The 16,413-nt window shown below is 43.6% G+C and overlaps 1 protein-coding gene across 1 annotated transcript in view; it reads left to right on the forward strand.

The window, feature by feature from the left end:
• LOC124555705 (39S ribosomal protein L37, mitochondrial) overlaps window positions 1-16,413 on the forward strand; it is an 82,546-nt gene that overhangs the window by 12,540 nt on the left and 53,593 nt on the right. The window contains exon 2 of the mRNA XM_047129710.1: window positions 6,108-6,335. Within this exon, the coding sequence (XP_046985666.1) occupies window positions 6,108-6,335 (228 nt within the window). The remainder of the gene's footprint in view (window positions 1-6,107; window positions 6,336-16,413) is intronic.

Raw genomic sequence — 16,413 nt, forward strand, 5'->3', positions numbered from 1 at the left:
CCGCATCCCTAAAACCTCGAAGAGTTGCAGATTATTATTGTTATTATTATTAGTATTATTATTTTGGAGAGAGTTAATTGTTATTCTAAATTACTTCCACAGGCAGCACACATTATGTATCCCTTCAACCAGCTGCGGAAGAAAGGTATTCCGTTTCAGTGGTCAGCGACCAGTGAGCAGGCCTTCACATGGTTGACATGCATGTTACATTCTGCACCCTGCCTTACCCCCTATTACCTGTCATGCCCCTTATTTTGGCTGCCGACACTTCTCCCTATGTCATTGGTGCTCTTCTGACACACCGTAATAATGATGATATGGAGCAGCCGATCGCCTATGCATCCAAAATTCTGACATATGCCCAACGCAGTTACTCCCAAATCGAGAAAGAGGCATTGGCGATCATCTTTGATGTGAAGAAATTCCATGTGCACCTCTAGGACCTGGTTTAACCTCACTACAGACAATAAACCATTAGTAGCACTGTTTGGGGCACACTCTTGTCTTCTAGAGTGGATGGCCCAAAGGCTCCAGTGTTGGGCTCTTTTCCTTAGCTCCTACAATTACACCATCAAGTACAAGCCTACTGCACAACATGCAAACATGGATGCCGTCTCGCATTTACCCTCAGGACCAGACGTGGCATTTGACCAACTGGAGATCTCCTGTTTTTCCATCGTGTGAGAACAACACACCTGGGATGGGTTCCCCATTATGCCACTCACACTGCAACAGACATGTGCCACGACCCTATCTTGCAGCATGTCATACACTATGTACTCCATGGGTGGTTCACGTATTTTTCAAAGTCAGCCGATCCTGATCCTGAGCTCTGGGCCTGGGCTCATCTCATTGTTTTTACGTCAACTCCCATGTGCTCATGCTGTGTACAGAGGTGGGTACCCACCGTGTTGTCATCCGGATTACCTTAGCCACTCATGTCTTGGAACTCCTCCACTGTGGGCACTGGGATATGTCACAGATGAAAGGCCTTACCAAGAGACATGTCTACTGGCCAGGACTGAACAAGGATGTGGAGGCTATGGTCCACTGCTGTTCTGCATGTGCTCACCATCAGGCTGCTCCACCTCAGTCTTTAGCCCCCTGGCCCTGCCACCCTTGGGATCACATTCAACTTGATTTTGCTGGCCCCTTCTTTGGCTCTTTGTGGCTCATTGTCGTGGACACTTATTCAAACCACCCCTATGTGGTCAGCATGGTGCCCACAGCCACAGCTGCCAAACTCAATGCTCTTCTGCCAATTCTTGCCAGTCAGGGGCTTCCCCGCACCATTCTAGCTGACGATAGTCCCCAGTTCACAGCTATGGCCTTTGAACAGCTCTGCACCGCCAGTGGCACCAAACACCTGTGAAGTCTTCCACTTCACCACTCCTCCAATGGCAAAGCAGGGTGGGTGATGCGCACATTTAAGCAAGAAACAATCTTGGGTATTAATAACTGCTTCAGATGTATTTAGTCCTTTATTATTGGATCACTACCAGTTTCATGGCACTAAAAGCCACATTTTCAAGTGAACATATGACTAAAACATTAGAGCAGAAAAGCTCAGAACCTTTTTAGCCAACACTCGTTGTCCGTCAGAACAAAACGCTGCCAAAAAGCAGTATTTCATAGAATAAAACAGTCGGATTCCATTATAGCGGATGAGTCTGCTTCTCTGATCTGTACAGAACCGTGTGCGGGGATGTGTCCACATGCTCTGTCTTCTCCGGTCCATACAGAACCACGTACGGGGGATGTGGCTGTGTGCCCTGTCTTCTCCGATCCATACGGAACTGCGTACTGGGGACGCAGCAGCATCCCTTTTATGCAGTTCCGTATAGATCAGAGAAGCAGACCCATCCACTCTATTGGACTCCGGTTGTTTTATTCTATGACATACCGCCTTTTAGCAGTGTTTTGTTCTGATGGACAACAAATGTTGGATAAAAAGATTCTGAGCTTTTCTGCTCTAATGTTTTAGTCATATGTTCACCCAAAGATGTGGCTCTTGGTGCCACAAAACCGGTAGTGATCCAATAATATAGGACTAAATACAGCAGAAGTGGTTATTAATACCTAATATGACTACTCATAGCTGTGGTGCCCCACCTACAAGGTTGTCTGCATTAGCAAGAAATGTAGAGCACTTACAGGTCCACCTCTGTCCATGACCGCAGCCTAGCAGAACTCCTCCATGGTTGATAGCCACGTACCCTCCTCCATCTCCTGGTTCCCCAACCCAAGGAACCCCAGACCTGACATGCTGGACAGTACTTTCCAGGTCCGGCTGTTTGGGCATGTTCCTATGGCCCAAACCCCTCATGGATGCCAACTACAGTAGTGGTCACTCATGGGCGGCACCTTGTGATGGTTGATACACTGAGAGGTTTGGAGCATCAGTGCGTGAACCAGCTTCATCCACATCTCCAGCCTACACCTTCAGCAGTGGATCATTTTGAGTTGGAGTCCCCACCCTCACACATCCCTCCACCTCACAAGTACCATTTGCACTCCAGGACACCATCAGCAGCTCCTGTGGGTACGGGTGTGGAGGTCGAGACGTTACCACAGCCTCTGTATGCTCTGTGGTCAACCCCCACACTGCCATTCCCCTGCACAGTGCTCAAAGTCCCAAGTTCCTTCTACCAGTTGGCTTCCTCCAGTGACAGGACACCATTTGTTCACCTTCCAAAATCTCTTCCATGGCACTTCAGGCCCTATGTGCCCATTTTGGGTTGGGGGTTGGAGGAGGGATCTGGTATCGAAGTCTGATGATTGTGACAGCCCGCAGAAGACATGGACGAAGACGATATCTGCTAGGTGGCCCTCCTATAATTTGTGAGCACTGCTATCACCGTCGCAGTGCTATGCACGGGCTGTGCCCTCTGCACCAGCCTATCAGCGCTCACGGTGGTCCTATAAAGCCAGCAGTGCAGGAGCTTAGACTGCAGTCATGTTCCAACAGTGCTCATGATTGAAACTTCCTGGCAGATTAACTGTGTGCCGGACCGAGACTCAAACTCGGGACCTGTCTTTCGCAGGCAAGTGCTCTACCAACTGAGCTACCCAAGCACGACTCACACCCTGTCCTCACAGCTTTACTTCTGCCAGTGCCTCGTCTTCTACTTTCCAAACTTTACAGAAGCTCTCCTGCGAACCTTGCAGAACTAGCACTCCTGAAAGAAAGAATATTGCAGACACATGGCTTAGCCACAGCCTGGGGGATGTTTCCAGAATGAGTCTCGGTCCGTCACACAGTTTCAATCTGCCAGGAAGTTTCATATCAGCGCACACTCCACTGCAGAGTGGAAATCTCATCCAGCGCTCATGATTGTTTGTCTATTCATCATTGTTCTGGTCACTGATAGTTGGTAGTCTTGGTATCCAATTTGGTTTTGTTCTGTGGTCTTGATATTTGGCGTGTGGTCTGTGTTGTCAGTCATTCCTGTTGTACTGGAATCATCGCATTGCACCGGTGATTCCCTGTTGATGCCGTTGGCCACTGCACTCCGGTCTCTCTCGGTTATGGTTACTAGATTGATATTTATTCCATGATAGTCATATGAAGAAACAGCATAATGGTATACAAAAGTCCTAGTGGTAACCTTACAAAGAGGTTCCAGACTGAGGAATAGGGGTAGCCAGTTGTCCAACATGGCATCAGTGCAAGGCAAATGGAAGATAGCCCATTCAGACTAAAGCTCACAGCTTAAGATTAAATGCTGAGTTTTCTTACATTTTTGATAAGGATAGAAGCTGAAGAAATGAATTAAAATTTGTCACAAGGTCGGGATTTAAACTGGAGTCTCCAGTTTGCAGAGCACATGTGCTATCCACTACAACAGTCTAACATTGTGGCTTACTGAGCTACATAGATTACCCTAGTCCAGTGCCATCCGTATCACAATTTTCAACTCATTTCTCAGCCCTTTCAGACTGAGTAACAAAGAGAGAGAGAGAGGATGAAGAATGAAAGAGTACCGAAGTGGTGGGAAAGGAACCCATGCAGAACAGGGTAGAAACATCAAGCCGAGATGGTATGGGCCTTAAAGAGATTGGAAAAGAACAGGATTTGCAAGAAGATACATGAAATAGAGATGCAAAGGAAATGTCAAAGAGAAAGACCAAGGAATAGACAGCTGAAAGATGTGGAGGAGTGTGCTGAAAAAAGGGGGCAAGGATTGGACCAGAGTGAAAACAGAAATGTGATAGGAAAGCAGGACTAGGTGGTGAGGTTTTTGTTCCAAACAGACCCAGCCTGGGGCTGGAAACTGTTCAAGATGATGAGATGGAGGTGATGATGAAATGGATGTGATCTTCCTTTCACCGACCAAGACAATTGCACTTCCAGGATCTGTGAAAGATGACTTGCTATTAAAGAATGTTACATTGAACACCAGTGATCCACTCACCTTCTACAGCCTAATAAATCAGCAGTGACTGAGCACTGTATTTCCACTGGCCATTCCATGGATTACGGTAAAGTCAAGATACTGGCAACAGCGTAATTCTACTGGGATTCAGTGGTAAAGAAAGCTGTGGAAATAAAATTAGCAGACAACCTGCTCAACTGAGACGAGGATTTATATCTTGAAAAATCCTTCATTTCATGTCTGCCCTCTCAAAGGAAATATTCTAAATCATGCCCTCCATTATTACCAACAACACACATTGTAAGCACTGTGAGTTCGCTGATTCTTGACTTGCTTTGTTTTACTTATAAATGCAGCAAGTTTAATTTATGACTGACACTCTTGTTACCAACAGTGGTACCTCTGACAAATGTGCATGTACTCCACTGTTTGTAAAATGTTTAAAAACTTGCAAGAAACTCACCTTGAGATTGGCTGAAAGGTTTTCAGCCAAAGTATCCAAACACAAATTAAAAATTTCATGGATGCATCCCCCAAAAAATGGACTATGATAAGTTTTCTTGTTTGTTGCTGGCATCTTTCCTTTGGCAAGAGTCAAAACCTAGATAGTGATGCTCTTGTTGTCAACAGCACTAGAAGTATCCAGCAGTGGTGCAAGTTGGGGTGGGGGGCTCATCAGAATGCCCTGTTAGAAAAGACATAATGTTGTTGACCCGGCACTACAAATGTAATTTGTACTTGTTTATCTGTATCAGCACGGGAGCACATGTATCCCATTGGATACCACAACTGTATAATTTTGCAAAAACAGACATAATGTCTTATGGAATAATAGCAATCAGTGCTATTATAATGTTACTTAAAATCCGTCGTGATTGCAAATTTTTTATTATTCATGTGACTGGTTTCGGTTCATTCAGAACCATCTTCAGATCTGATAATTCAGTTACAGGAGTAACCCGTCCAAATCCAGCAACTTTCACATGCTATGTCACATGTGAAAGTTGCTGGATTTGGACGGGTTACTCCTGTAACTGAAATATCAGATCTGAATATGGTTCTGAATGAACCGAAACCGGTCATATGAATAATAAAAAATTTGCAATCAAGACAGCTTTTAAGTAACATTACAACTGTATAAAATGAAAATTTCAGAGCAGGATTTTATGTACTATAGAAGCAAGACTAATTACATAGGCTACACATCCAGTTGTCTGTGTGGTCTGTTCAGTCTTCCTTGAGACTTGATATTTTTTTACATTTACTGTCATAGCAAGAATTCTTTTAGGAGGCTCAAGGGTACATCTCAACCTTTCATGCATATCAGTGTTTTTATTCAAGCATGATCTTAATCACTTGTATGAAATGTGTAACTTCCAAACTGCTAGATAAGTGTATTATAACAAGGTACTTCGTGTGTAGTTTGAACTGAGAGAACCTCATTGAAATATTTTTGGGTTTCCAATAATGTAAACTTGATTTATGACACATGAAAAATACTAATTATAATGAATGGATTTTCTTTGAAATTTGACAGTGTATGGTGCATATGATTGATAATATGGTAACTGTGATAATAATTTCATCTACTCCCATGTATTTTGATGAGTGTGATTCTGCAATTTCTTTTGTTGTGTGAGATTTCAGTTGAATTGACTTCCTTAATTCAATTTCTTTTATTGTGTGAGATTTCTGTTGAATTGACTTCCTTAATTGCATGTCATGTTCTAGAGTAAATATAGTTGGTACTCAGGATTTGGAAGCTCCTCTTGATGAAAACCACCCATTGTTCAAGGAGAAACCATGTCTTGTGTTGGCAGACCACAATGTAGTTGTTGAAGGGCTTGACCAGATGAAAGTACTTACAAAGTCAGTGGAAACTGAGGATGGTCTGCCATCTATTGTGGAAAACTTAACACCAAAAGAAAATTCAGAACTGAATGATAAATTGGTCAAAAGGTAAGACAAGGTCTTTTTCTTTTTTGCTAAATATTGGTGGTCAGATAATGCTGGAACTATTAATTTCTCATTGCTTGATTAGACTTGCTTATATAAAAAGTATGTGTTCATGATTATATGTGCTGATCTGCTTCTTTAAATAATCTTCCTTTAAAATATTATTGGTTAGGTATGCATTAATTTTTAAGCAATATCTTGATCTGTCACTAGTGAGTAGTGCAGTGTTACAAAAAGATGAGATAAACATCAAGCTTCATGGCTTTTATGTCAATGTCTCAGTAAGTACAGCAGTGTAGGCCTGCAAGTATTAGTACAATAATACCTGTGAGAACTGGAGCATCCAAGAAGAATGGTTCTAAAGAACCAAATTTTGTTGGAATTGTAAAACAGCAGGTAGTAAGGTTGCAGAAAGATACTGTGCATACCACCATCACTCTCTCTTACGTGATTGGGTAAGTCACAGTTAATCCAAACTCATTCAATGAGATGTCAAAGAAAGTGGAAATATGAAAGCAACTGCCAGTACACTTTGGCAACAACAAAAGGTGCAATATCAGTATGTCAGTGAGCTCTTGCTGGACAGAATCCCAGGTCCCAGATAATGAGATTGTCGTAGTATGGCATTTTGGGTCATACAGGAAATACACACCTGTATGGGTGAGCCCAGTTGAGAGAAGAATGTCATACTCGGTGATGGTGAGCATATATCGCCATACTATGAACCAAATGATGAAATAGCTGCTATCTACTCTGCACAGTTTTTAGAACTTAGACATATGTCCACAGTTTTGGAGTACTGCAACAAATGTGTACCCACCTGTGTTGTTTTCTTGAGACCATAGTATGGAAGAATGCTGAAGAAATTGTGGGTAGAGCAAATAACTAATAAGGAGGAACTGAATGAAACAGGAGAATAAGCAGCTTGAAAAGAAGGGCTCAGGTGGCGGGAAACATCCTGGGGCATCCAGGAATCATCTGTTTGGTAATTGAGGGAAGTGTGAGGTGCAGAAATTTTAGAGGGATACCAAGACATGAGTACAATAAGCATGTTAAAATGGATGTACATTGCAGTACATTTCAAAATTGCCCTGCATCCACTGAAAGTTTTCCACCAGAGCTTCCCCCCCAAAAACCAATCCAGATTTACAAGTACGAAATGAAGAAGAAATTGTAAGACCTGTTAAAAGTCTTAAAAAATTGAAGTGTCAGGTATAGATGGAATTGTGGTGGACCTCTTAAAGCCAACTGGTCCAAAAATTGTAAAAGAAATTATGTTAGTCATGCAAAATATTTGGTGAACTGAGAAAATTCCTGATTACTTAAAAGCTCCCATTACATAAAAAGGGAGAAGGAACTGTGTTAATACCTCCTCAGATGACACCGCCTTGTTGAAGGCACCTTCTGTACCGAGTGGGAAAGCTTGTGGTCCCTGCGGAAGCAGGGGGGTTATGCTGGCAGTAACATTGCTATTGGTAGGGTCACCCAAGCCGGATTGGCTCCAACTGAGGAGACAGACGAAGTGTGTTCCACAATCTTATAGTTGGAGGGGCTCAACAGACTAGGTCATCAAATCCCCCACTTGGGAAGCTAACCCTGAAGTGAAAGCCTGATCCTCCAGGTTGAAGGTTAAGTGCAAGGTACCTCATAAAAAGCCTATCAATGCGAATATTTAACAAGGAACGCCAGACTGATGTTACAAAGACAAATTGCACCAAGGAAGAAGAATATGGACATACCTGTGTGTAAATTTGGAACTTGGAACATGCATACACAGCTGCAGATAGTATCTGAGAACAGTATTGCTGAAGAGATGTTGAGGTGCTGACGTGTAAAATCGGATTTCTTGAACTCCAGGAAGTCAGCTGGAAGGATAGGAGTGAGATACATAAATAGAAATTACCCAGGGAAAGATGAAAGATGAGGCGAGTACGGAATTAAGTTTATAGCCTCCAAAGACATTTGTAGATCTGTTAGAACTTTCACTCCACATAATGAAATAATATGTACTGTGCACGTGAAAGGGAAAAAATGTGACTTTTGTTAATGTGTATGTCCCAACTGAAGAATCAGCTGAAGATCAGGTAAAGGAGGTCCGTGATAAAATCCTTAGATACGACTGCAAAATCGTCCTTGGTGACTATAATGCCATACTGGGCAAGGAAGAGTCTTTCAGAGGTGTGTTTGTAAAGGAAATTCTGCACAAAAAACTGATAATAACTGTATGAGGGTTGCCCAGTTTGCTGCTGCAAGCAAAGTAAAGGCAGTGCCCACCTGTTTCCCAAGGAAAAATATCTACAGAGGGCCTGGAAAATATGAGGAACAAATTAAGCAAACCAAGTAGACCATTTATTGATGTCAAAGAGGTGGCTATCTTATGGAAAATGTGCACACCTTCCAAGGACTAGATCCAAATCTGACCATTTTGTAGTAGGAGCCAAAATAAGGCAGAAATTTGCTGTGGCTGCCAAAGTAAATAGTACCAGAGTAATGAAATGGAATACAGAACAACTGAAAAATAGGTCTACTATTAAAAATGCTATTTTGACAAGAGGAAGACATAGAAATGAAGAGTGGTGTGACAATAAATGTGGACAGGCAGTGGAACAGAGAAAGAAAGCAAAACTGAAATGCTTACAATGAAATACAATAGCACATCAAACATTATAAAATGAAAAGAGAATAGAGGCAGCAATGGTCTATGGGAGGAAGGAAAGGGAAACCATAAAGAGACAAACAGGTAAGATGGAAGAGCACTATCAAAGAAATGAAAGCTTAAAATTTAATAAGAAAATTAAAGAAGGAACTTGAGAATATATACCGAAAGTAACAGCATGTAGGGGCAAAAAGAGAAATCTGCTGACAGATAAACAATTTCCTGAATAGAAGTAGAGATTACGTCAAGGGAATTTTGAAGGGAAATCTTACCAGGAGTGAGCAGCTACTCTAGTACACTACAGATCCAGAGATAGAAGAGCCCACTATAAAGAAAGTACGGAAGATAGTACACTGTCTGAAACATTACAATGCCTATTACAAAGCAGCAGAAACTGATGGAATAACTGCTGAACTGTTGAAAATTGGGGGGAATAGAACTCCATTCTTACCCACAGACTTATTAAGTTAATATGGAATGAGGAAAGAATCCTGGGAGAGAGGACCACAGGCATAATGCTGCCAACTCATAAGAAAGGAGACGAGACTTGTTCGAATTATCAAGGAATCAATGCTGCTAAATGTAACCAATAAATTTCTCTCTGTTACCTACAAGAAGTTAGCTCCATTTGCAGAAGAGAGTCTGGGAGAATATCAGTGTGGCTCTCTGGCTAACTGCTCAAGCTCAACAACAGATCAGATATTTGTGTTGAGGCAAATATGTGAAAAGACATATGAGTATAATATTGAGCTACATAACATCTTTGTAGACTTCAAGCAAGCCTCTTTGATATTCTTGACAGGGCAGAAGTGCTGAATGATTTGTTACTGCATGGTAGATAATCTAAGTGTTTCACTTATTCATGGATCTTTATCTGGTTCCAAGGTTGTAGTGTGAGTGAATTGAGTAAATGGTTCAGCATCAGTAAATCAGTCAGGCTAGGGGATGCCCTCCTCACAATGCTTTTCAACCTGAAGCAGCTGCACAAAAACTTAGAATATGTGGTTATATAGGCACAAGGTCATCTCAAATATGTTCACATGCTTACATGTAACAATTAGTAGTAGAAGAAGATTTTCACAAGAGAGAACAATATTTGAGCTGAAAGAAGCCACACAACTTAGAGGCCTTGCTGTCAATGACATTAAGATTAAGTAAATGAATTTCACCAGGAAGGAAAATAATAACATAGATAAACTATCAGCAGCAGGCTTCAGTTTTGAACATGTGTAGAACTTTGACTATCTAGGAACTAATGTTAATAGGACAAATTCCATGTCAGCTGAAATAAAATTGTGAATCCTAAGCGGCAATAAATGCTTCCACATGTTTAAGAAATTATTGACCTCCAGGTTATCAAGTAGACAGCTGAAATTAAAAATATATAAGGCCATAATCAGGCGAGTTGTAACCTACGCATGTGAAACACAGACACTAACAAGTACTGATGAGCAGCAGCTCAGAATATCTGAATGCATAGTTCTGTCCTGGATGTGGAGCAGTTCAGGTTAATAATGCTTTCTGAAGATCTAGAGCAAACACTGAGTTGGATTGCCTCATGCAAAGAGCTGACATTGTAATATTAAAAAGTAGGAGAATAGCCTGCCTTGGACATGTCCTTAGGATGGATAGTGGAAGAATGAAAAAAAGGTTTTGAATGGGGGCCATGTGGAAGAATATATAAAATCTTCCAGACTCAGAGGATGGCAGAGAACAGCACTGGAGTGGGCAGAAAGGAGAAACTTGTTGAAGGGGCTGAGACCATGCAGGGTTGTAATGCCATGAGAAGAAGAGAACAGGTGTTAGTAATTGTAGAGGGATTTTCCTTCTTTCTGTCACACTTAGATTTCTAGCACAGTGTCTCCTGGACCAAACACAACAGTAATTTGAATACTGAACTGGTAAATATCAAGCAGTTTTCAGATCAAATAGACTTTCCTCCAAAGAAATTATAATTTTCGATCTAATTCTCATACTGTTGTGACTCGCCGATATTTCAAAGTGCCGCCGTGCAGTTACGCGTGTCCTCTACATGCGGCGCTGTCTGCCAGCCATGCAGCAGCAGCAGCGCCACCTCGCTGTCTGCCCGCCATGCAGCAGCAGCGCCACCTAAGCAGCCAGCCAGCCAGCGGCCGCTATACTTGGACTCAGTTATGATTTGACTGTTAAAGTGTACACACGTCTTACTCTGTTTACTTGATCTGTGACTTTCATGTATTGTGACTTCCTTGAAATATATTTGTTCAACTTGAAGTTATTACAATTGGCGACGAGGTAGTGATTTTTCTTTTCCATCGTTGACTCATGTTTTTCCACGGCTACTTTAGAGCAATTATTGCAAGGTCTCATAGAACATAAAACACTTCTCACAAATGCGATTCGTGATTTCGTCGCGGCATCAAATGCGGGTCATCTCTCGTTGTTGTCTCTACCTTCTTTTCCTCCTTACGACGAGACGGCGGAAGACTGGTCTGATAACGAAAAATGTCTTCGACAGCACTTCTTGGCATTCCATGTCACGGACAAACAACCATGTAAGTCTCTGTTCCTTTCATGGATGTCACCTCAAATGTATCGGTTGTTGTCGCAATTGGCTCCTTTGAAGGATCCTGCATCTTTGTCCTTTGCTGAAATGTGCTCACTTCTGTCCGTCTATTTTGAAAAGCAAACGCATTTGGTAGCCTCTCGTGTTGCCTTTTGTCGTTGTCAAAAACAACCGAATCAATCCTATCGCGCTGGGCTGCTGAACTTCACGGCCTCAGTAGAAAGTGTCAATTTGTTACTGAAGTTCATGAAGAATCCTACGCCGATTCCATGGTGCGGGATGCTATTATCCGTTCGGTGCCCGCCAAAGAAGTTAGGCAACATGCCCTTCAGTAGGCAAATCCGACTCTAGATGAAGTCCTATCCATCGCTCAGTCTATTGAAATTTCTGGCGCCGCTGGAGTGCAAATAGAGGCATGGGGCAACGTTGGGGAAATACAACCTCTGTGTGATTTTGACGAAGCGTGTGGCGTGTCCCCGCCGACCGACGTGGCTGCAGTACGCTCCCAAGCGCAGCCTCGGCCTAACCGTAAACAAACCTCTAAGAAACTGCAGCAAAACCCACGGCAACTTCCTTCATGTCCGCAGTGTTTTATGAAACATTCACGAGAAGATTGTCCACAACGTTGGGCCGTGTGTCAGAAATGCAAAAAAATGGGTCATGTGTCATCCGTTTGCAAATCCGACCGCATACATGATGTTCATGAACAGGATGCTGATTCTGATTCTGTGTTGTCTGTCAATTGTACTTCTTCCCTTTCAGGGAAGTTATTCCTCACTGTCCAAATACTTGGTCGAGATGTTCGCATGCAGGTGGATACTGGTTCTGCTGCCACTATCATCAATTCTCAGACGTATCTTCAGTTGGGTTCTCCAATCCTGTCACCTGTAACCTGGTACTAGGCAATTACGGACTTACAATAAACAGAAGATTTCTCTCTTGGGACAATTTGATGCTGATGTATCTTACAAATCTGTCATTCGCACTGTTCCCATATTTGCGGTCGACCATAGTAACGCGGAGATCTTTTTGGTTTTGATGCCTTTCGCGTTTTTGGTTTCTCCATAGATGACTCTGTCAATATCGTCTCTGATGCTATTCCTTATGCTCAATTGGATTCCTTGTCGACGACATTTTCGTCCCTTTTTTCTCCTGGGTTAGGCCGTGCAAATGACTTTGAAGCTCATATCATGCTCAAACCCACTGCTCGGCCTAAGTTTTTTCGGGCTCAGCCCATTCCTGTGGCCCTTCGTGATCGGGTCAAACGGGAGCTGGATCGTCTCACTGCTTCAGGGGTCTTGCTTCCTGTCACTTCCAGTGAGTGGTCCTCTCCTGTCATTGTCGTTGCTAAGCCAAATGGTGATATTCATCTCTGTGGCGATTTCAAAGCCACTGTAAATGCTCAATACCCTATCGACACTTACCCTATGCCTCGACCTGAAGAATTGTTCACTAAACTTGCTGGAGGTTAGTATTTTTCTAAACTTGACCTGTCAGAAGCTTATCATCAACTTCCTCTCGACGCTGCTTCCCGGCAGTTTCTGGTCCTTAACACGCCTTTTGGCCTCTATCAATACCAACGATTGCCATTCGGGGTTGCCAGCGCCCCTGCTCTCTTTCAGTGATTCTTGGAACAATTATTGCTCACTGTCCCTGGGTGTATAAATTACCAGGACGACGTTGTCACTGGCTCCACCACTGACGAACATATTAAAAATCTCCGCACACTTTTTCATGTCTTACAGACTGCCGGTCTTAAGTGTAATCTTCAGAAATCAAAATTTTTTCTTGTGTCTATCACGTACTTGGGGTTTTAACTCTCTCGGGCTGGTATTCGCCCACTTGAGCAAACTGTTGCTGTGATCGATGCCCTTCCTCGCCCTACATCTGTTAAGGAACTGTAGGCCTTCTTGGGGAAAATAGCATACTATCACAAGTTTTTACCGTCTGCTGCTTGTTGTTGCATCACCTGTTGCACAAGAACGTGCCTTTTCACTGGTCCGCGTCATGCGATGTGGCTTTCCAGAAATTGAAGACTGTGCTGAAACAGGCCCCGTGCCTGGCTACTTATCGACCTGGCCAACATCTTGTTCTTGCCATGGACGCCTCTCATTACGGGGTCGGTGCAGCCCTTGCCCACCGTTTTTCTGACGGTTCTGAACAACCCATTGCTTATGCCTCCAAAATGCTCACGGATGCCCAACAAAAGTATTCTCAAATTGAAAAAGAAGCCTTGGCCGTTATTTATGCTCTTCATAAGTTTGGTGTTTTTCTATATGGATCCAAATTTCATCTTGTTATGGATCACAAATGACTTGTTCCCTTGTTTCATCCATCAACGTCACCTCCCGACAAGGCTGCACACTGCTTCCAGCGTTGGGCTCTTTACATGTCTCGTTTCAATTATGAGATCCATTTCTGGCCGACAGCTCAACATGCGAATGCTGATGCACTGTCTCGCCTTCCCATGGGTCCTGATCTGGCATTCATTAGGGACGAACTTTTGTGTTTCCACATGGATGTTGCCAAGCAGCGGATTGTGGACGGGTTCCCCATCACCGGGGACCGGCTGGCAGCTGCTATGGTTTCTGACCTCTCCCGGGTTTTACGCTGTATTCAGAAGAGTTGACCAGATCGTCCATCTGCTAAGACTTCTGATCCATTGCGGAACTACTACGCTTTGCGTTATCGCCTCACGGCTAGGGATGGTGTTATCCTCCTTTCCACCGAAAATGCTTCGCCGCGTGTTGTGGTACCTGCGTCTTTGCATGCTTCGGCCTTGCGCCTCCTTCAAAAAGGGCACTGGGGTGTCTCTCGCACTAAATCTCTGGCGCACCGTCATGTGTACTGGCCCGGCATCGACTCTGAAATCAACCACGTGGTCGCTGCCTGCAGCCCTTGTGCATCGCAGACCACCGCCCTGAAGTCATCATTGTCACCGTGGCCTTCGCCTGAGAAGCCCTGGGAGCTGACTTCGCGGAACCTTTTTTAGGTACTTATTGGCTTCTCGTTATTGACGCCTACTCTAACTTTCCTTTCGTTGTCCGTTGCACATTGCGTACCACCACGGCAACCGCCATTGCTCTAGCTTGCATTTTCTCTTTGGAAGGCCTTCCATCTACTCTTGTTACTGATAATGGTCCACAATTTGCCTCTTCCAATTTTGCAGATTTTTGTGCCCGTCATGGCGGCATGCATGTCACGGCCCCTCCGTTCCATCCACAGTCAAACGGTGAGGCTGAACGACTGGTCCGCACATTTAAGGCTCAGATGAGGAAACTCCTGACTTCTTCTTCTGCTGATGATGCAGTTCTCCAATTTCTGGCTTCTTACCGATTCACCCCCATGGGCGACCACAGCCCTGCACGCTACTTCATCTTCTGCAGCCTTCCACCTCACGGCCGTGGGTGCCGCCTTCACTTGGCTGGTTCACCGCCGACAACCTTGTATGGGTACGTGGATATGGCAGGCGGCCAAAATGGAGTCCTGGCCGCATCTTACGACACCATGGCCAACGCCTGTATGAAATCCAGATGGACACGGATGTTGCAGTGCGTCATTCAGACCAGCTTCAGCCTCGTGTGCCGGCAACACCTGTTCCGGATGCCGCTACACCACCTTTGGCTCTATCTGACACTCAGGATACTGGAATCTCTCATTACTCACAACACAGTCCTCTTACCATCATATCGGTGCCAGCACAAGAACTGGCGCCACCAGGAGACGTGCCCATGCAGGAACCAGATGACCATCATCTGTCGGAGCAACTCGACTCGCCTCCTTCTCCTACGGACGCAAACACATCGCCCATGTCTCCTGTTATAACAACTGGACTTGCTGCAATGGGCAGATTGGTGCACGGGGCCCCAGCAGATTTGACCCCCACATCTCCTGTCATCTCGACCCATTATCATCGGGGACACTTCCGTCCGTACGGGAAACCACCTCCTCGAGACTTTACGGCCAGTCAAACAACACCTATGGACGTTAGCAATCTACAGGCCACCTTCATCAATACCTGTGCAAAAAATTCAAAGGGGGTAAAAGTGTTGTGATTCGGCAATCTTTCAAAGTGCTGCCACACAGTTACGCGCGTCCTCTACATGTGGCGCTGTCTGCCAGCCATGCAGCAGCAGCGCCACCTAAGCGGCCAGCCAGCCAGCGGCCACTATACTTGGACTCAGTTATGATTTGACTGTTAAAGTGTACACACGTCTTACTCTGTTTACTTGATCTGTGACTTTCATGTATTGCGTCTTCCTTGAAATATATTTGTTCAACTTCAAGTTATTACACATACCTACAGAATTTGTTTTAAGAAAGTAGTTTGTACCTTAATAGAGTTTAAAAAAGTTTGACTCAGTGAACAATAAGCCTCTCTCCCAAATTTTGAAGAAGCGAGGTCTACACGTCAAACCCCCTGCAATAATGAGAGAAATTGGAAGTGGTACCAAATCTAAAGTAAATCTCAGAAGAGAAAATTGTGAATTACTTGAAATTAAAATAGGACTGGGGTGAGGCAGTGGACACTTTCCATTACTACTTAACTGTATTGTAGGAAAACTAATCCAAGAGGGTCAAGAAATAAAGTGGTGCTTAAAATTGATCAACCAGTCAAATTAGGAAGAACTAATATTAGGATAAAATGCTTAGTTTTTCAGATGATCTGATGATTCTTTATCAGGACAAAAACAAATAAAAAAAAAATGTACAGTGAATTTGGCTCCAAAGTTTCATTGGGGAGGGATGACACCCAAAATTCTAGAAAACCAAATACGAAACAATTAAGAGAGTTTCACTCTTACAGTATTTAGACAAAACGGACCAAGGGACTGGCTTAGAAAATGTTGGCTATGAAATTCATCACCACAAAGTGAAAA

This window comes from Schistocerca americana, chromosome X (assembly GCF_021461395.2).
Source record: "Schistocerca americana isolate TAMUIC-IGC-003095 chromosome X, iqSchAmer2.1, whole genome shotgun sequence".
Classification (NCBI taxonomy): domain Eukaryota; kingdom Metazoa; phylum Arthropoda; class Insecta; order Orthoptera; family Acrididae; genus Schistocerca; species Schistocerca americana.